Raw genomic sequence first — 22,585 nt, 5'->3', positions numbered from 1 at the left:
AGACAGAGACAGAGACAGAGAGAGGCAGAGACATAGGCAGAGGGAGAAGCAGGCTCCATGCAGGGAGCCTGATGTGGGACTTGATCCTGGATCTCCAGGATCACGCCCTGAGCCAACAGCGGCACTAAACCGCTGAGCCACCCGGGTTGCCCAATAAATAAAATCTTGAAATTTTTTTAAAAAAAAAGAAATGCATTTTCCTAAAAATTTCTAGTAGAACGAAAAGACTTAATGACTTGAGGTTCTCAATTTAAACCAATATCATAAACATGAACCTCCTGTGTGGCTTTTTTCATCCACAAACAGACAACTTTATGTGGTAGTCTTGCTGGATCCAAGATCAGCAGAATATAATTATCTTGGACTGAATAAATGAATTAAATTATGATAAATTTAATTTTTGATTAAAATAGGAGAAAATGCTTTCTTTCTTTATGAGGATCGACTTACAGATTTCAACTTATTTGGCCATACTTGTACAAACTAGAATGAAACATCTGATAAATGGCATGTGACTGGTTCCAAACAACCCCTCAGAACTTCAGAGAAAAAAGTGCTAATGAAAATTTTAATGTAGATCTTAAGAAATCACCAGAAATAAGGGCCTGGGTGGTTCAGTAGGGTAAGTGTCTGACTCTCGGTTTTGGCTCAGGTCTGATCTCAGGTCATATGGTTGAGCCCTGCTTGGGCTCTGTGCTCAGTGCAGAGTCTGCCTCAATTTCTTCCTCCCACTTCCTCTGTCCCTCCCTCCTGAATGCTCTTTCTCACTGAAATAGATAAATAAATCTTAAAAAATAAAGAAATCACCAGAAATAATACTATAGAAATTAAGAAGACATATTTATTTTATCAACAAAATAACATAGCACAATAATCCAATACACACAAAATGTCTTTTTTATGGAAGTATTTATTTATGAAGTTTTAGTAAGAATCAATACTTTTTTTTCCTACCACCATGTAATTGAAAAATCTAGTTTGTATCTCACTTTTCATACTAAACATCACATTTAAAGGCAAGTCATTTACCTAGATGTGGTGGTTCCCACTCAGGGGCATGGACTCTTATTATGTGAAAATTATTGCCATAAGTCCGAAATAATAAACAGCCGGGTACCTCTGCCACTGGCTATGAAATTCCCATCAGACAAAATAAACTTTTGGACAAAAAGGAATATTAGGAAAACATTAGATACTAATAAGAGAAAAAGGAAGCTTATACCATTATATATAATGTAGGTAAAACCTAGAAGAGGAAAATGGAAGGATTCCTGAATAACAACTTCAATACAAAAATGATAAAGACAACAAAAACATTTCTGCCACATAAAATCACTTTAAAAGATGATAACACTAGGGAATCTGTCAATCTTCTTGACAGAAGTTACTAATGCCTTTGTATCATATGCTTGTAGTTTTGCTAACCATACAGTATAGACATTTTTATGCCTTAATCAACACTTCTTATTCCATCTTTGCTACCGAAGCTGGCCCAATAAAATACCAAGTTAATGACAGCGAATAAAAAGTGCTGTACAAATTTATTTTGTCAAAACCCTGACTGACTTATATGTGCAACCTGACCACAAAATAAGACTCAGAAGCAAACTGGCAACCCATCTTCCCCTCAGTTGTACACAGGTTGCCTTACACTCAGAAAAAGAAAAGCACCTTTTATCCTATGATAAACACAAGTACAAGCATACTTTGGAGATAGTGGCAGGTTCAATTCAAGACCATCCCAATACAGTGAATATCAAAAAGTGAATATTGCAATAAAGCGAGTCAAATTAATTTGTTGGTTTCCCAGGGCATATAAAAGTCATGTTTACACTATACTGTACTCTATTTAAAGTGTACCATAGCACTATGTCTAAAAAAAAAAAAAAAACCAATGTGCATACCTTCATTTAAAAATACCTTATTGCTTAGGGAAGCCTGGGTGGCTCGGCGGGTGAGTGCCTGCCTTTGGCTCAAGTCGTGATCCCAGGGTCCTAGGATCAGGTCCCACATCAGGCTCCCAACAGGGAGCGTGCTTCTCCCTCTGCCTATGTCTCCGCATCTCTCTGTATGTGTCTCATGAATAAATAAAATCTTTTAAGAAAATATTGCTTAAAAAATGCTGACCACCATCTGAAGTTTCTTTTTCTTTTTAAAAGATTTTATTCATTTATTCATGAGAGACACACGCAGAGAGAGAGAGAGAGAGAGGCAGAGACACAGGCAGAGGGAGAAGCAGGCTCCATGCAGGGAGCCCGATGTGGGACTTGATCCCGGGACCCCAGGATCACATCCTGGGCAGAAGGCAGACGCTAAACCACTGAGCCACCCAGGGATCCCCCATCTAAAGTTTCTTTGTGTCGTAATCTTTTTGCTGGTGCTGAATTTTGCCTCCTTGTTGATGGCTGCTGACTGATCAGTGGTAGCTGCTGAAGGCTGCATTTCTTAAAACAAGACAATGATAAAGTTTTTCTCATCGACTGATTCTTCCTTTAATGAACGATTTCTCTGTAGCATGTGATGCCATTTGATAGCATTTTACCCACAGCAGAATTTCTTTCAAAATTGGAGTCAATCTTCTCAAACTCTGCTGCTACTTTATCAAGTAAGTTTATGTAATATTTTAAATTCTGTCATTTCATCAATGTTCATAATATCTCCACCAGTATTAGATTTCATTTCAAGAAACCACTTTCTTTGCATCCATAAGAAGGAACTTACCTGTTCAAGTTTTATCATAAGGTTGCAACAGTTCAGTCACAATTTCAGGTTCTACTTCTAATTTTAGTTTTCTTTCTGTTTCCACCACATCTGCAGTTACTTCCTCCACTGAAGTCTTGAGCTCCTCAAAGTCATCCATGAGGGTTGGAATCAACCTCTTCTAAACCCCTGTTTATGTCAATATTTTGACTTATTCCCATGAATCACAAATGTGGTTCATGGCACCTGGAGCAGTGAACCCTTACAAGAAGGTTTTCAGTTGACTTTGACCAGGTCCACCAGAGGAATCACTATCTGTGACAGTGACAGCCTCACACATGTAATTCTTAAATAATAACACTCGAGGGTCTAAATTACTCCTTGACCCATGGGCTGCAGAACAGATGTTGTATTAGCAGTCACGAAAATGACATTAATCTCTTTGTCCACCTCCATCAGAGGTCTTGGGTGACAAGGTGCATTGTCAGTGAACGGTAATATTTTGAAAACAAAACCTTCTAAGCAGTAGGTTTCGACAGTGGGCTCAAAATATTTAGTAAACCATGTTGTAAACAGATGTTCTGTTATCCAAGATTTATTGTTCCATTTGTAGAGCACAGGCGGGTAGATTTAACATCACTCCTAAAGGTCCTAAGATTTGGGGAATGGTAAATGAGCATTGCCTTCAACTTAAAGTCACTAACTGCATTCACCCCCAACAAGAGAGTCAGCCTCTCCTTTGAAGCTTTGAAGTCAGGAACTGACTTCTCTCTAGCTCTGAAAGTCCACGATGGCACTTTTTCCTGTATAAGGCTGTTTTATTTACAATGAAAATTTGTTCTTGATTGTAGCCACCTTCGTGAGTTATCTTAGCTGGATCTTCTGAATAACTTGCTGCAGCTTCTCCATTAGCATGTGCTACTTTATCTTGTACTTCTCTGTTACAGAGACAGCTTCTTTCCTTAAACCTCATGAACCAACCTCTGGTAGCTTCCAACTTTTCTGCTGCAGATTCTTCACCTTTCTCTCAGCCTTCACAGAATTGAAGATATGTAGGGCTTCGCCCTGGCTAGATTATACTTTGGTTTAAGAGAATCTTGTGGCTGGTTTGATCCTCTATCCAGACCACTCAAACTTTCTCCATATCAGCAATTAGACTTTCACTTCCTTATTCATGTATTCACTGAAGAAGCACTTTTAATTTCCTTCAAGAAAATTTTCTTTGCATTCAAAACATGGTTGTTTGGCACAAGAGCCCTACCTTTCAGCTTATCTGGGCTTTCGACATGCCTTCCTCACTAAGCTTAATCATTTCTAACTTTTGGCTTAAAGTGAGGAATATGCGACCCTTCCTCTCACTTGGACACTTAGAGGCCATTGCAGTGTTATTGATGGGCTCAACTTCAGTATTGTTGTGACTCAGGGAATAGAGAGACTTAAGGAGAGGAGAGAGATGGGGGAACAGGCAGTTGGTAGGCAGTCGGAACACACACATTTACGGATTATTCTTGTCATCCCAAATGGGTGTGGTTTGTAGTGCCCCCAAAACAATTACAATAGTAACAATAAAAGTCACTGATCACAGAACCATAACAAATATAATAACTATGAAAAAGTTTGAAATGTTGTGAAAATTACCTAAATATGACAAAGACACACAAAGTGAGTAAATGCTGTTGGAAAAATGTTACTACTGGACTTACTCAATGCAGAGTTGCCACCAACCTTCATTTTGAAAAAAAAAAATGCAACTATTGGCAAAGTGCAATAAAATGAAACACAGCAAAACAAAGTATGCCCGCAATTCTCTCTAGACTAACCTCTAAAAGAAATAGAAATGAGAAAAGTTGTGTGTATGAAAATATCAATCATAGTTTCATTTATGATGGGTGAAATCCAGAAACAAATATCTGAGTAAAGTGTGTTATATCCAATCAATAAATTATGAGATCATAAAAATGATGTTTATGAAGATTATGCAATAACTTAAGAAAATGCTTACTATTCCAAAAAATGATTTTAGGAGAATGAAGACATTAAATTATATGCATTATATGATTGCAACATTATTTTTAAATGACGTATATAAATAAGTCCAAAAAGAAGCATGCCAAAATATTATTAGTGATTGTATTAGTGCAGTTGTTCTAAATCAAGGGTGGCATCTAAGAAATATTTTTAAGGAACTGCTTTGGTCCTGTCCTCATAGATTCTGATCCATTAACTCCTCCAGTAAAATGAAAATCCATGATTAAACCCTAGGTTGTAAAGGAAACCTTAGGTTTAAAGAAAAATGCTTATGGTCGACCACTGAACAACATGGGTTTGAACTGTGCAGGTCCACTTATATGTGGATTTTTTTTGATACTTCACAGTTCTATAAATGTATTTTCCTTATGATTTGCTTAACATTTTCTTTTCTCTAGCTGACTTTATTGTAAGATATGGTATATAATAGATATAACATACAAAATGTGTGTCAGTTGACTTTTTATTACCAGTAAGGCTTCTGGTCAATAGTAGTTAAGTTTTGGGGGAGTCAAAAGTTATATCCAAATTTTTTATTATGTGGAGGGTCAGCACTCCTAACCCCTATGTTGTACAATGGTCAACTCTATTTGTTTCTTGTTTTCTGTTTTGTTCAGACTTTCTGAAATAGACTGATGTGCATTGTACAACATAGAAAAAACAATAATTAAATCCATTAATAGCAATAGTAGCTGCAATTTTTTATGAAATATTTGCTTCAGATATATTTTCTCCTTTAATCCTCAAAATAATTTTATTGGTTGGGACGCCTGGGTTGCTCAGCGGTTAAGCATCTGCCTTCAGCCCAGGACGTGATCCTGGATACCCGGGATTGAGTCCCACATCGGGCTCCCTGCATGGAGCCTGCATCTCCCTCTGCCTGTGTCTCTGCCTCTCTCTCTGTGTCTCTTGCAAATAAATAAATAAAATCTTTTTAAAAATAATATTATTATTATTGGATATATGTTACTATTCTGATTTTACACATTGATGCAAAAGAAATTAGGTGACTTCCAAAGGTCATGAAGCTATAATTAGCATAGTCAGAATTCAAAGCCCTTCTTGCCTTGTATGTGATAAAATCCAAAGAAAACACAATCGTCATGACTTCAGAAGGTTTGGCCTTGGAAATCCCCAACCCCCAGATGGTTAGGATGATTTGGGTGACTGGCTTTAGGTTTATCTTCTTTTGTTTGTTTTAGCAGGACTGAAACAATACAGCCATACCACATACACTGAGATGGAGGAAATGCGTGGTGACTATCAAATATATGGAGGTTAAGTAACCTTGGATGAGAGAACCAGCCAGTAGGAATTATCTTTTGCTTACCCTCTAAGTGTTATTTTAAAATTTATTTTCTTTTACAATGTCTTACCACAATTCTGATAGGGAGATAATTCTCATGTTTACAGATTCTTAACCACTACAGAGACTTTGTAAAACTCCTCTAAAAAATCTTAATGAAGACAAAAATGTGAGTCATAAGAAGCTAGATATAAAACCAGTTTCCACCACTGAAGAGACCACCTCCTTGGTCCTCAGGCCACCTCCTACTAAAGTCACCCTAAGAAAGCTTGAGAGAAAGACCAGTGCTTGCTGTATAGCTGAACTTGACTTTTTCACTTAAAGTTTGACAAATCTGTGATCGAGATATGAAATCAAATTGTTTTCATTGAGAGAATAAATCATTAAGCAAGATTACATGTGAGAAAAGATACATAAGTTAATTAGTAAGTTAATCATGTCTGAACATTAGACACTGAGCTTGGCAAACATTTGAACAGGGAATTTCCTTTCAACTGTTAACGCTTATACGGTAATATATATTAAACACTAAATCAGTTTTAGAGTTTGGTTCAGATATTGCTACTAATTAGTTTTGGCTGATATTGAAGTATTTTGTATGCTCCATTTATAAAAGCACTGCTTGCCCATCTGTTCATAGGTTGAAAGTGATTAAAGGATACTTATTTTGGCTGTTGTAAAAGCCAAATACTTTTTAAGCTGCAAATATGTGACAAAACCAGTTGAGGTTGCCAAGTTCAGAAATATATTAAAAGAGATTTGTGATGCCTCCCTCCCCCAATTCCTCTTCCAACCTACATTATGGAAAAGTAAATATCACTGTTTTCCCGATTAGACTAGCATGCCTCTTTGTCCAAATGCTTTGCAATTTCGTTATAATTTTCACAATTTGCCCTGATTTGGATCCACTGCTACCAAGCTGTGTTGGGGGCTTTCGCTTCCTGTATGTGCAGCCTTGAAGTAGAAACATGTGATGCCCTCATGCTTTGAATGCCAGATTTGAAAGCAACATGGATAATGAGCAAAATAAGTTTGCAGCCTACTTTAATCCCCTATATGAGGTCTGTTCAGTTTGAAAACATACATTAAGTTCAGCATGGAGTTTTTTTGAAAGAAAAAAGAAAGAAAGAAAGAAAGAAAGAAAGAAAGAAAGAAAGAAAGAAAGAAAGAAAGAAAGAAAGAAAGATTTTTAAGAACAGGGATATACTACATTTCCCTGAATGGTATAGCCTTTATACTATTTAATACTCCATTTCTGAGCCTTCCCAAGGGTTTAGTACTTTATGCTCACAAAACCTGTACACATCAAAAATCAGAGGAGGGTCCCAGGACTTCTAAAAATAAGATACAGTCTCCTAAAGTGGAAGATAACACCATTTTAATTCAGGCAAAATGTCTAGTTTCAATATCTGAATGAAATGCATTTCCTCCTTCTCCGTATACACTCCTTTTATACCTTGTGATCATTCCTCACGATGTCAACCCGCCCAACCCCTGAAAAACCATGTGGCCTCGTACTTTTGGCTGCTCCCAGTTCTACAGCAATGTCTTTAACTAGATCATATAAAAGAGTGGAGGTTGATATTCTATTGAAAGCCTCTCGGGGTGTTTGCTTTAAACGGTTTACTACCTGAAGTTCTCTAACTAGTTACCTATCCAAAAATGCAAGTGATATAGGATTTCAAAATCCTGAGAGGATTTTCTCTCCCTGGCCCCCTCACAACTGATTGTTCCCTTAAAGAAATTCTCCCAGCCTATTATGTCATATCTATGGAAAGATGGGTTGTGTTATTACTGCTGCTGCTAATTGGTTTCAATTTATCAACAGCTTTTCCTCAAAACGATTTAGAAATATCTAAATTCCAAACTCAGTTCAAAAAACACAATTATTCTTTCACATATAAAAATTTTGGAGGAGCACAATTCATTGTGAATTAAAATGAAATTGTCATTTTACATAGTAGAAAAAGTAGAAAGGAAATGCTATTTTTGTTCAAATTTAATTGATTCTGTTTTACGGTCAAGGTAATCTATGATGCACTTTCAGGGACTTCTCTTTAATACAAACATTGAAAACTCCTTTTTATTGTGCCTACATGTTTTATCTGTAGGGCACTGGGAAAAATTACCCTGAAGATGACTGAAATGACTAGGATGTTCATGCCAAAGGTGTAATAGGAGCTGATTTTTCTGTGGCATGGTGACCAGAGTGGTCAATTTTTCATGAGCTTATCTATGAAACAGGGAACATGAATTGTCTACTCTTCCTCCCAATACAGTAATTTGCTTATTCCTCTTAGGGCAGCCCTCTGCTCCTGACCCGAGCTTCAGGCAGTCAGGGAGGAGAGTTGGCTCTACTCGTTGCCATCTGGCTCCCTCATCTCTGTACAAAAAGGGCAGGCAATGAAGGCTGGTGCCTGTTCACAGATTCCTTGTCCCTAGAAGAGAATTCGGGTGACTCTAAAAACAGTTTCTGATATTATTCTCAATATCTCAGTCCCAACCACTTAATATATCATTGACAGGAATTTGGAGACCCTCATGCAGGCACACAGAGTGATGGCAGACTGTGGCAGGTCCAATTCTATTAGAAAAGCAGGAACTGTGGACAGTCTTCCGCATAACCCAGAGGAGAAGAGAGATGGTACTTTATAGTCCCCTCCCTATACTCTGCCTCCTTACTCTCCCTCTGTGAGTTCTACCATGGAAAAGTAATTGAAAATCTGATTTTCCATGCTTGAAACATTCATTCATCCCCATTTTGCTCATGGGCATGATTACTGTGATTTAGAGATGAGAGTTTCTGTGTGGTTTTTTTCCTCCTATTATTCTGCTTGTTGCTCCTTGGACATTTTCATTCTGATTCTATGTAGGAATCACACCTTCACAGAGTCTTCCCCTTTAATCAGGCCCAGCCATCCTGCTTCACAGGTACTGATTCTGTGTAGTCTATTTCTTCCTTACTCACTGCTGCATGCCTCAGCAGACACTGGTGGAATTAGGAATAACCTATGCATATGAGACACAACGTAAACTCAAGACTTTTCTAGATCTTAGCCATCTCTACTCCAGGGAAGAAAGCAGAAGTCCCCAGTTCAGCTTGTAGCTTAAGCCAATGTGCTCTAACTCTGTTTTACCAGAGAATCCAGCTATCAGAATTTGGTTACTCTGCATCTTCTTTGGCCTGCCTAGTGGTGTGGTGTTTTTCCATCCAAGTGGGCAAGATTGGAAAAAACAGATGGTGCTGATCTAATGATCTTTGGTGACTGTCACCGATGCTGGATTCTGGACACATTCAGAGATCTAGGCTGCCAATGGTCTACTGCCAGTCTTGCTCCTGCTTGGGTGTACAATGTTCTTGAGTAGAATTCTTACACAGGAGAATAAGTAATAAAAGGAAGACACCAAAGGTCCACAATTAACAACTAAGAAGAAGTTTCAAAATTCTTGGCAATAGTCATAAGCAAGGGATCAACAGTTCTTGAAGATTCAGAGTAAAGCAGGTATTCTAAAAGCCAGGGAAATAGTCATTAGCCAGGAAACCTAAGGTAGGTGGAGGATCAGCACAAAGAGCAAACCTAACACCACAAAATGATATCAGGGAAAAGAAATTGATAACTGAGGCAATTATTTGACCTAGACTTAACTACCTTTATCCTCTTCTTGCACCACTAAGGAACGATCCTGAGGAAGGCAGGCCTGGAATACTGAACGTGCAGCTATATGATAGTATTTGACTTCAAGGTGTGTGAGTTTGGAGATGGTAGCATTTCCTAAGACATGCAGTTCTCTGGTAGCTATTTTTCTCAGATTTCTTCACAGTACAAATTTGGCACTGGAATACCATCAAGCTGATTTACCATAGCTCTCTCCATTAACTTGATGACAGTAGCAGAGAGCAACTATGTCATCCCAGAAACCAACTGAGCTGGGAATCAAGGGGAACACTGGATATAGTCAGATATGACCCCCAGCTTGCTACTCAAAATGTGGTCTGAGGACCAGCAGCACTGGCATCACTTGGAGTTTACTGGAACTGTGGTAACTCAGGCTGTACTGATTTTATGCTGCTCAAGTAGAATGGCCATCAGACTAAATACTCATAGGAGAGAACAGAAGCACAAACCAAGAAAAGATCTCATAAACAAAACTGAAGCTGTTCTTAGTTAAATTTTCTGGGGTCAGGCAAATAACTTTCCAGATTAATCTATTGATCTACTGTTTTTGAGAAACTGGACAATGAATGTGATGTGAGAATTCTGGAGAACGTTAAATGTCTTCACTTTCAAGGAGAAAAGAGTATAAGAATTATGAAGTTTGGACTAGTAAGTAAGTATGGACCAAATTTTATCAGTTATCAACTGGATGGTATGTAATTAAAGTAATAATGGTGTCAAGAGCCAGAATGTGCATAAAAAGAGTGTCATGCCATCTGGAATTTATTTCCCTTCTTTCATTCATTTTAATTTTATTATTATTATTGTTTTGTTTTTACCAGATTGCTATGCCAGGGAGTGATTTGGTTTTGGGTGAAAAGATAGATAGTATCATTACTATAGATAGATAGGGATAGAGAATATAGGAGAGAAGATTTGGAAAGAATACATAATGATTTCAGTTTTAAGAAATGGCTATGGGATATTCCAGGAAAGATACCAGTAAGCAGTATAAAGCTTGAAATAGAAGCTACACATGACTATAAAGGGAAGAAAATTCATTAGAAGACAGGAAAGATTAAAAATGTAATTCATGCATTGAACAAATATTCATTCATTCATTCATTCATTCAGTGTATGATGCTTTTCTAGCACTGAGGATACACTGGTAAATAAAGCATAGAAAACTCCCTGTCCACATTGGGCCTGTATTCTAGTGAGAAAGACAAACAGTAATCACAGTAAGCAACTTAACTACAGGATATGTTAGAAGGCATATGTGTTATGATAAAATAAATAAATAAATCAGGAAAGCAGTTCGGGAGTGCTAGCAGGGATGGAAGACATAATTTTAAATGTGTATCATGGTAGGTGTGGGATTCTTGAAAAGGTAACACGTGAGCTAATTATCTTAGGTAAATGTGGCAAGGAACTAAATGCAATGTTGGAATGCGATAGCTTTACTTGCAAAGCTCTGCAATTAGTTAATATATATGACTGTGCAAATAATTCTTCTCAGACCTATGAAGATGCTTAGGCACCTTTCCTCCATCACTGCAATTACGTTACTCTGTAATTACCTCTGGGTGTATCACCCCGCTATACTCTGAATTCCCTGAGAGCAACAATTTTTCCCTATGTGCTTGGCAATATATATAGGGAGGAAAAGAGGGGTAGAGAAAGAGAAAAAAGGAGAGATGAAAGGAGAACAAAATGCAGACACATTAGAACATCTGAGGTCTCAGAGTTTGCTTATTTAGGGTTTTGTTTATTTTTCAGTTTTAAATAAATCTGCATATTGCCTTTTAGAAACTGCCCACCAGAACGGACATAATAATGGGCTTCATGCGTTGGTCCCCAGCATTGACAGTTTGGTCCCACTCTACATTGTATAGATAAAATCCCATCTAAAATATTGTGTTTTTCCTAAGCAACATACTGTAGAAGGGATACTTTGGAGTGTGGTGGGCACCTGTTCCTTTCCTCTGTTTTATTCCTCCTCTCTTTTGTAGAACTGCACATCTATCAGTCCACTCATGTGACTCCTACATGATTTGCCTAGGGCTGATCATGTCACTCATTCTAGAAGGTCTGCCGGAATAATTCCAGGGGAAGAAGGTGGTTAGTGGGTGTGCATATGTAATAAGAGGCTGTTCCTTTCGGTGAGAGAGGAAGTAATAATTGCAAACAGCTAGAAGTCAACCACTTTTTTCTACCATGGGGAGAAAATCTGTAGTAGGAGATATTAAAGCCAAGCAGTAGCAAGCAGAGACCTTAAATAAATGAAAAGAGAATCCATCTTAAAGACATTACATTTGGCCTCTGAACAACATGGGGGTTAGAGGCACTGACCCCCTAAACAATAAAAAAATTGCGTATAATTTTGACTCCCAAAAAAACTTAACTACTAATAACCTACTATTGACTAGAAGCCTTACTGATAATATCCACAATCAATTAACACATATTTTGTATGCTATATGTGTCTTATAATGAAGTAAGCTGGAAAAAAGAAAATGTTACTAAGAAAATCATAAGGAAGAGAAAATAGACTATACACTATACTGTAAAAAATCCTCCTATAAGTGGACCCTTGCAGTCCAAACCCACATTGTTCCAATATGGGGCCAACTGTACTTGAGTCTGTTGGACCAGTTGAGCCTGAGATGTTAAACAAAGAATAGATGCCCACCATCCTCTATCTTCCTGGAATCTCCTCTTATGTAGCATACTGATTGAAGCATCAGTTTGCTTAAACTAGGTTGAATTATCATTCCAATGAAGATGTTGCAAAAACATTATAATGAAGGGCTTAATCTAAAAAGAGAAGACTGTTAATAAGGGTGGTGGCTTCGTGAAGACAAATCAGAACCAATGGGTACCAGCTCAAGCTAGATGGGTAATGAGCTTCACACAGAGAACTGTCTGAAAGTCAGAGCAGTCCTGAGAATTAAATGAAATGCCACCTGAAGACAAGCATTATGAATCCCTGGAGTTTTTAAGTAAAGTCTTTGTGGGCACCATGCTATAAAGATGCAACCTTTGGATAGAAGGTTTCAGTCGAAAATCTCTAAGGTTCCTTAATCTTTGAGATTCTATTATTCTCCAAAGAAAGGACACAAAAGTGGAAGTATCATTGGAGAAATATTATTCCCCATAAATTTACTTTCATAAATCCTTAGACTGAGTACTGAGCCAGAAAAAAACTGTTCATGGAAGATATCTAACCATAAACAAGATAAAGTTACATTATTAGGTAACAAAATTTCTGAAGAGATCAAAGGCATCAGGCAGTAAACTGTAAACTGTTTTTTAAAGATTTATTTATTTATTCATGGAAGACACAAACAGAGAGAGAAGCATAGACACAGGCAGAGGGAGAAGCAGACTCCTCGCAGGATCCCGATGTGGGACTTGATCCCAGATCCTGGGATCACGACCAGAGCCTAAGGCAGATGCTCAACCACTGAGCCACCCAGGCATCCTGGTAAACTGTACACTTGGGTTGAGATAAAATAAGAGGGCTTGACCCCTTTCAGGAAAAAATGGTAATTTCAGAGTTATAAAGGAAGCATTCAAGTACCCACCTAAATTTCCAGACTCTGAAATATGAATTTCATACATATATGGCAATAAATGCACTATATTTCATTATATCAAAAAAGAGAAAATTTAGAATAGTGTGATTTTATGTTTTAGTAACATATTACTCATATCCTGTTACTACTCTCCTTTTAGTTCCAGTATGCTACAAAATAGTAAGGAAGAAGTATGTAATTATTCCACATCTACATATTTACATGAACTAGCTGCACACTTAAAATACTAAAGAATTAAAAAAAAACATAAGGAACTTAGGGGTTCCAAAATGGTACACTTTTTCATAGATGGTATATTCAAATAACATCTTGTCATCCAGAATTGAAACGGTTACTAAGAAGGTGAAACGCTGATGACTAACCTCTGAACTTATTACAATAAGAAAGTTAGTATTATGAATCAATAATAGAATGTTTTTCCTCTATGAATTACAGATCCATCAACTGTTCTGTTCTATACTTGCAAATCAGTCCATCATTTTGAAAAAACAATTATGCGCTTTAGAAACACAACAAAAGGAAAATTTATCACTGAGGTCTTATGAATCTGGAAGAGATTAACAGCTCACTGCAGAAAGACATCAAAAGAAAATAAGTGTCTTATTCATGGAATATAATAGGTTATCTGAAGGAAAAATAAGAAATTTGCCATATGTTTAGAGGTATTAAACAAATTCAAGTAGATCTCAAAGAAGACTATTTATATATATAAATATCTTACAGAAAATAAAGGTACACTGTCATCATAATAGTACAATAGATTACAATCAATTTAGCTCCTGGCTCACAATTTTCACTTAGATATTGAGAATGGATTCATGTACACTGAAGCAATATTTCCCTTTACTGAACAATATAAACTGCATTTGATACTTTAAAGATATCCTATAAAAATAAGAGAAAAAAAAAGATTAAGCATAAAGAAGTTAATGAAGAGATTTTCAAAAAGATGACGCTAGTAAAAGACAAGATCTCACTTCACTGCAAAATATCATGTAATCTTTACCTTTTTTGAGGTAAAAAATAAACACATATACACAATTCTTGTACAAATTACATTTTGTAAACTAAAAATTAAGAGTTACATCTATTTGTCTTTATTTCTGGTTTGGAAATCTTATATTAGGTACTTTACTTTAAAAAACAATTAAACTCACAAAAATATTCCTTTGACAATTCTAATTTAACTGAGATTGCTTGGCTTTCATTGAAATGATTAACTCAACCTTCCTTTAATAATGGTTTCAGGCTTTCTCAACTCTAGTTTATTTTATTTTATTTTATTTTATTTTATTTTATTTTATGATTGTATTTATTTGAGAGAGACAGTGTGTGTGTGTGTGTGTGTGTGTGTGTGAGAGAGAGAGAGAGAGAGAGAGAGAGAGAGAGAGAGTATGAGCAGGGGGAAGGGTCAGAGGAAGAAGCAGACTCCCCACTCAGCAGGGAGCCCAAAGTGGGACTCGATCCCAGGACCTGAGATTATGAACTAAGCCAAAGGCAGACACTTGACTGAGCCACCCAGGTGCTCAACCACAGTTTAATCTTATGGGTTTCTAACTATCTGAAACTTAGAGAATTTTAACAATTTGAAAAATTATTATTTAAATTAAAATATTGAAGAAACAAACCATTCAAACTCAATTTTAAAATGGACATCCACATGCAGAAGAATGAAACTGGACCACTCTCTTTCACCATACACAAAGATAAACTCAAAATGGATGAGAGATCTAAATGTGAGACAAGATTCCATCAAAATCCTAGAGGAGAACACAGGCAACACCCTTTTTGAACTTGGCCACAGTAACTTCTTGCAAGATACATCCACGAAGGCAAAAGAAACAAAAGCAAAAATGAACTATTGGGACTTCATCAAGATAAGAAGCTTTTGCACAGTAAAGGATACAGTCAACAAAACTAAAAGACAACCTACAGAATGGGAGAAGATATTTGCAAATGACGTATCAGATAAAGGGCTAGTTTCCAAAATCTATAAAGAACTTATTAAACTCAACACCAAAGAAACAAACAATCCAATCATGAAATGGGCAAAAGACATGAAGAGAAATCTCACAGAGGAAGACATGGACATGGCCAACAAGCACATGAGAAAATGCTCTGCATCACTTGCCATCAGGGAAATACAAATCAAAACCACAATGAGATACCACCTCACACCAGTGAGAATGGGGAAAATTAACAAGGCAGGAAACAACAAATGTTGGAGAGGATGCGGAGAAAAGGGAACCCTCTTACACTGTTGGTGGGAATGTGAACTGGTGCAGCCACTCTGGAAAACTGTGTGGAGGTTCCTCAAAGAGTTAAAAATAGACCTGCCCTACGACCCAGCAATTGCACTGCTGGGGATTTACCCCAAAGATTCAGATGCAATGAAACGTCGGGACACCTGCACCCCAATGTTTCTATCAGCAATGGCCACAATAGCCAAACTGTGGAAGGAGCCTCGGTGTCCATCGAAAGATGAATGGATAAAGAAGATGTGGTTTATGTATACAATGGAATATTCCTCAGCAATTAGAAATGACAAATACCCACCATTTGCTTCAACGTGGATGGAACTGGAGGGTATTATGCTGAGTGAAATAAGTCAATCGGAGAAGGACAAACAGTGTATGTTCTCATTCATTTGGGGAATATGAATAATAGTGAAAGGGAATATAAAGGAAGGGAAAAGAAATGTTGGGAAATATCAGGAAGGGAGACAGAACATAAAGACTCCTAACTTGGGGAAATGAACTAGGGGTGGTGGAAGGGGAGGAGGGCGGGTGTTGGAGGGGAATGGGTGACGGGCACTGAGGTGGACACTTGACGGGATGAGCACTGGGTGTTTTTCTGTATGTTGGTAAATTGAACACCAATAAAAGTTAATTAAAAAATAAAAATAAAAAAATAAAATGTTCATCTATGAAAACTATATGAATGAAATGAATATTTACAGCAAAATTAGAAAATCAAGGCAATAAGATCACCTCTCATAAAAATACGCAAATATATATATATTAAAGAATCCAAAAATAAAAGCAAATAGCCTCTTTTTGGAGTCTACAACCTACTAAATTCAACCTAAATGTCCTGGATTTGAGGACTACAGCTCCTCGTTTAGTAGTAATCCTAATGACAAGTCTTCTATACATCAGTACACATATTTGTCTAGGAAAATGTACCTAAGCACTACTACCATGCCATTTTCTTCTCTTTATGAATTTTGAGATCTTCACAGTTGAAAAAAACAGGGATATAAAGCCCAAAAAATAGAAATTTGAAAATTTATCTTTTACGCTCATGATCATTGAAGATTAGGACAGAAATAATCATGACTTTGCTTTATCGACCACCATTTATCTATCTAAGGCAACAGGTTCTACTCCTTCCCAAGAAAAGGAGTGCGTGTACAAATTTGCCTTGACTCCAAATCAAGTGCAGCAGCAGCATTATTTTTAGTTTACTTAACTTCCTAGCCCCACCATTTAACAGACAAGGGACTGTCTCCTTAAAAAATCCTGCTCAGTGGCTGCATAAACCAGTCCTATTTGCTAAATGTAGAGGGTTCCTGCAAAGCTTGTGGGTATGTGTGAATGAATTCCATCATTTTTTCTTTTTTTTTTTTTCTATAACTAAGAAGAGGGGGGGGGGAAACAAACTCTTTTGTATTTACTGTAGCTTAGCGGTAATAATATATGTGTGACATATATTTACCCTTGAAATGCAGAAGTACTTCAGAAATTGGCCAGTACTTTATTAAAGTTGCCCAATGACTGATGGAAGGTTATAATACACTCTGCTTCATGCAGACTCTAAAGAAACCTCTAACTGAAAATATATGGGAAATTCCTAACAAGAAAAAATCCTTTAAGCCAAGCTTATAGGGTCTCAACATTTGGATTTTAAAGTTTCATGGAATTTCTATGATAGAAGTGGTACAAGATTTCAAGGAAACAAGAAAATATAAACATTGTTTCACTTAGAAATAGTCAATGAAGTGTGTCTCTATGTGATACACTTACAGCTTTATATGGTTCCCCACTTTGCTTTATTTTCACATTGTTTTCCCTCTTCCTGGAATTCTGTCCTAATGATACTTTTTTTTTTTTTTTAAATTTATGATAGTCACACACAGAGAGAGAGAGAGAGAGAGGCAGAGACACAGGCAGAGGGAGAAGCAGGCTCCATGCACCGGGAGCCTGACGTGGGATTCGATCCCGGGTCTCCAGGATCGCGCCTTGGGCAAACCGCTGCGCCATCCAGGGATCCCCTAGTGATACTTTTTAATCACTACAGCCACTCGAAGATTTGCTAACATTTTTTTTTTTTTTTTGATTTGCTAACTCTTTAAGTAAGGTTTCAGTCTACCTCTCCAACCTAATGATCAGAAAGGTTGTTAACATTTAAGATACAAACAGCATAAGGCAGCATGAGAAATAAGAGCTGGATCCTCGTTAGCAGTTCTGTTTTCTTTTTTTACTTTTGCGACCTTGAAGAAGTCACTTAATCTTTTTGAATCTGTTTTCTCAACTGGAAGTTAAAAGAATTAATTCAAAAGACCCCTAAACTTCCCTTTAGCCACCATTCACTAAAATGTTTAAGATATCCCTGCAAGAATTAGCTAGATATCCCTGCAAAACTTTGCCATAGCTCTTTATGCCTGCAACAGATGGTAGACAGTAGAGGAAAATGTTTAGCATTCAGATTAGCTGGCTGGCTCCAGTTAAATAACTATAATAAACACTTATCTTTCAGATCGTATAATTTTTTAGTCATTGAAAGGGCTGGACCAGATTTTAATTTAGTGACACCTATGAGGAAAAAAGACTCCCAAAACTAACCAGATAAAGAATATTTACAGGAAAAACACTTACATAAGATCAGCTGGTTTCAACCACATTAAATAGTTATTAAAAAAAAAAGACTTCCTTAAAGCGAATTTTTCTGTGGAAACGTTTTTGATAACAAATTCCATTTCTTTAATAGACATGGGTTATCCAAATTTTCTATTTATTCTTGCGTCAGTTTAGCATGCTGTCTTTTTCAAAGACTTTGTCCACTTCATCTTAGTTGCACGTAGTCGGCATGAAGTGATTCACAACTCTTTCACTTTTTTAATACTGAAATATGTTTTATCTCTTCTTTTTCTTAACCAGTTTTGTTAGGACCTTACAAATTTTATTAATCTTTTCAAAGAACCAATTTTTGGTTTTGTTAACTTGCTATATTGTTTCTCTGCTATTTATTTCATTGTGTTTCTTATCTCTATAATGAATGCTGTATGTGCACTTAAAATGAATGTATTTTATACAGTTGTTGAATGTAGCCTTCTATAAAGGTCAATTAGGTCAAATTAGTTCAGGGGCTTGTTCAAATCTGTGATATCACTATTTATTCTTTTTACTGATTTTTCTATTACTAAAAGAGGCATGGGAAATTTTTCCAGCCATAATTACAGAGTTATCATCCATTTTACTATTTAATCCTGTCAATTTTTGCTGTATTTATTTAGAATGTCTATTACTAAGCTATGTACATTTAGGGTTATTATCTAATTATGATTTATTGACTCTTTTACAATTATGAAGTGTCTGTCCTCTTTATCTCTAGAAATAGTTCTTGAAGCCTACTTTGATTTTAATACAGCCACTCTAGCACTCTTCTGCTAGCTTTTTTCCATTGTTTATCTTTTTCTATCCTTTTATTTCCAATTAATGTCTTTACGTTCATCTTTTATAGAGAGTAGAGAGTTGGTTCTTGCTTTTTCATCCAGCCTGTAAAGCTTTTACATTTAAGTATGTTATTTATTCTGTATATTTAATATAAATGTGGCTACAGTTGAATTTAGGTCTACCATTTTCTATTTATTTTTTTATTCACTCAATATGTTCCTCTTTACTGTCTTATTGTGGGTTAACCCAATAGTTTTTGCTATTCCATTTTAGTTTTTGTACTGCCTTTTAGGCTTGCCTTTTTGTGTTAGTGGTTGCTCTGGGAAATGTAATATGCTTTCTTAACTTACCACACTCTACTTAGAATTAATACTGCTACACACAAAATGAAAGAAACTGGCAAGAGAATAACTATTTCTTTCACTATTATTGTCACACATATTTGCATCTACCTAACTTATAAGTAACATAATAATGTTATAATTTTGCCTTAAATGGTCAGTTTTAAAGAAATTTTTTTAAAAATATATTTTTGTGTTGATACATTCTCTATATTCAATCTTCCTTATTGCTTCTTGTAGATTCAAATTCTCATCAGGTATCATTTCCTTTCAGCATGAAGAACTTCCTTTAACATTTTATGAAGTAAAGTACAGATTAGCTGGCAATAAAATCTCATTTCTTTAACTGAAATTTTTTTCATCCTCCATGGTGTGAGATAGTTTCATTAGATACAAAATTATCAGTTGATATTTTTTCTTTCTGCTCTTTAAATACATAATTTCATTACCTTCTGTCCTCCATCATTTCTGATGAGAAGACATCCATAATTCTGAGAACTGTAACCCTCTGAATAATGTGTATTTTTTCCCTCCTGGTTATTTCCAAAGTTTGTTCTTTCCCTTTAATTCTCAACTCTGACTATGCTGTGCTTACATAAGGTTTTTCTTGAACTTATCTTGCTTGAATGTGATGATCTTGGATATGTAAAGATGCTCTTCACTACATTTAGGAAAAATTCAGTCATTATTTCTTCAAATATTTTTTTCTGCCTCTTCTTATTTCTCTTATCCTCCTGAGACTCAAACTCATATATGGTAGTCTGCTTGATATTAAATTATAGGTCAGTCAGACTTTGTTCATTTTTATTCTAATTACATGTTACTTTGCTTCAGATGAGTCTGTATAGATCTACGAGTTTACCCATCTTATCTATTGTCTTTCCCAATATGCTACTCAACCCATCAATGACATTTTCATATCAGATACTCTATTTCTCAGTTCCAAAATTTTTATTTGATTATTTTTTATAGTTTCTATTTCGACACTGGCATTCTCTGTTATTATGAACTTATTTTCCTTTAGGTCTTTGAACATTTGTAATAGCTGTTTTAAAGCCCTCGACTGTTAATTCCAACATCTGGGATATCTTTTTCTTTGATGCAAGCCAGATTTTACTATTTCTTCATGTCTAGTATTTTATTTATTGTATATAAACATTGTACATTGTAGAGATTCTGGATTCTGTTATTGTCCTCAAAGGAATGTTGAGTTTTTTATTCTAGGTTGTGGTTGAATTACTGGCCTATCATCTTTAATTTGTCAAGGCTTGGTTTTATGCTTTTGTTTAGGCAAATCAATTTGTTTTATCGTTAGTACTAAGGTGAATCCCTTAGTTCTGTGATTAGTCTTCACTCCTTAGGTATTGGCCTTCTAAGAATTCCTTGGAAGACAGATGCTCGCTAAATCCTTATCACTTGGTAGGACTTAAATTCCAATTTCTGACTCTCACTATGGTGAACTGCAATCTGCCTAAGCTTTAAGTTCCATACATATAAGGAGTCTATTGTGTGCACTCTGTTCTTAGCACCTAAAATAGCAAGTGCTTAATGTTTGTTTTTAAGTGAATAAACTATCACTACTAAAATAATATGTGGTGGATTAATGAATGAATGTATTACCAGTGAATAAGAAAACACAAGTGTGAAACCTGTCCTTCTAAGAACTTCACTGTTACTTCACTTTCCACAATCTCTTCTTTCCATCTCTCTGTCCAATCTACCTCATAAAATCAATAGTTTTCCACAAAAGTTTGTCAACAAATTTGCTGCATATAGTAACAAAGCAATCCGAAGAATCCCTCACAGAGTCATTGAAAGGCATACTTTCATCACAGTAAATTGTAGTATACTGTTTCTAATACACAAAACCTTTGAAACATTATACAGCATTGTTACACTACTTTTCTCACCTACTACATAGTAAGCACCAGCCTGGTCTACTGAATGATCACTAATAACTCAAAAAAAAAAAAAAAAAAAGAAAGAAAGAAAGATTTTTTTTTTCTCCTTGCCTTAGTCGGATTAAATGGAAACACTGAGAAAGATATGTCAAAAACGTGAGCTTTTAACAACATACATTTCTTTAAACCTAGATACTTCAGTCAAGGTAACCCCAAGTAAGCACATTAATTTATACTTTTTCTGCTATCATATAAAAAGTATGCCTGGAGAAAAAAAAAAGAGATATACCTGGTTCCTGGCTTTGGTTCTGGTTTGATAGGCTGTTGCTCTTTCTTCATTACTGTTTTCTAGAATAAGAGAAAGAAGGATTGACATAGGTAGGAAAACAACTTCATTATCTGTAAAATTTTAATTTCATTAACATTCTATTATCAAAAGGAGAGAGAACCATTCCATTCTAATATATATTACAAACCTGAACACTGATTTAAATTTGTAAGTATACCATGAACAAAAACATCCAAAATGGAGTCAGGAATGTCAAGGGCCCTAAGATGTTTGGAGCAAGGAGATCCCTGGAGAAATGCATGACCACACCTGTATGGAACGTAAACTGCTACACTGTCCCAAGCACAAACGGCTATATCCTGTTGCAGTTCTCAGAGTGAGGTTCGCATCACTGAACTCCAACTTAGCACCTGGTATAGTAACTTATCCTAAATCAACCAACATTAATTATTTTTACCTACACCAAGTCAGAGTTCTTGCAAAACAACTTACATAAGCTTGCAGTTTTGCCTTTGTGTACTTTGTCCTTGTCCTCCTTCCTTGGAGCATATCTTAGAATTCTCCTAAATCCATGTCTCCTGAATTGAAATTCCTAAAGACCCCAGATAAACTTCTGATTTACTTTGCAGCCTAAGTAGTTTCCTGTAAGACAATACTCTGAGGAGTGTGATTATTGAACTCGCTCCAGCATCTTTTGGCACCCAGGAACACAATTCCAACTGATGGTTTCAATGAGCAAATATCTATACAAATCTGCTACAGATGAGAATTTATATATTTACTTATCTGTCCTCTGTCTTATAAAAAAGGTTCAAGGTAGTGTAAAAAAATGCAATATATATGAAAAAGGAAAATAAGAAAATCAGATTAAAGGTAAAATATGGATAGAAAAATAATGTCAAATATTTTCTGATATTGCTTGATGTGTCACACAGATTTGGTTCTCAAATTCCTAGCTATCAAAATGTTATGGACTGGGACATCTGGGTGGTTCAGCGGTTGAGTGTCTACCTTGGCTCAGGTCATGATCCCGGGATCCTGAGATTGAGTTCTATATCAGGCTCCCCACAGGGAGGCTGCTTCTCTCTCT

General features: G+C 36.1%; 1 protein-coding gene and 1 pseudogene across 1 annotated transcript in view; both read right to left on the bottom strand.

The window, feature by feature from the left end:
- The window catches only part of IQCM (IQ motif containing M), a gene marked incomplete at its 5' end in the record, with an annotated part of 343,549 nt that overhangs the window by 188,526 nt on the left and 132,438 nt on the right, over positions 1-22,585 (bottom strand). The window contains 2 exons of the mRNA XM_041738752.1: positions 21,496-21,554; positions 21,805-21,905. Of these exons, the coding sequence (XP_041594686.1) occupies positions 21,496-21,554; positions 21,805-21,905 (160 nt within the window). The remainder of the gene's footprint in view (positions 1-21,495; positions 21,555-21,804; positions 21,906-22,585) is intronic.
- Positions 1,451-4,078, bottom strand: LOC121481347 (annotated as a pseudogene).

Source organism: Vulpes lagopus, chromosome 23 (assembly GCF_018345385.1).
Source record: "Vulpes lagopus strain Blue_001 chromosome 23, ASM1834538v1, whole genome shotgun sequence".
In the NCBI taxonomy this organism is placed as follows: domain Eukaryota; kingdom Metazoa; phylum Chordata; class Mammalia; order Carnivora; family Canidae; genus Vulpes; species Vulpes lagopus.
The sequence above is the reverse complement of the archived record's forward strand: the minus strand, read 5'-3'. Positions and strand labels throughout refer to the sequence as shown.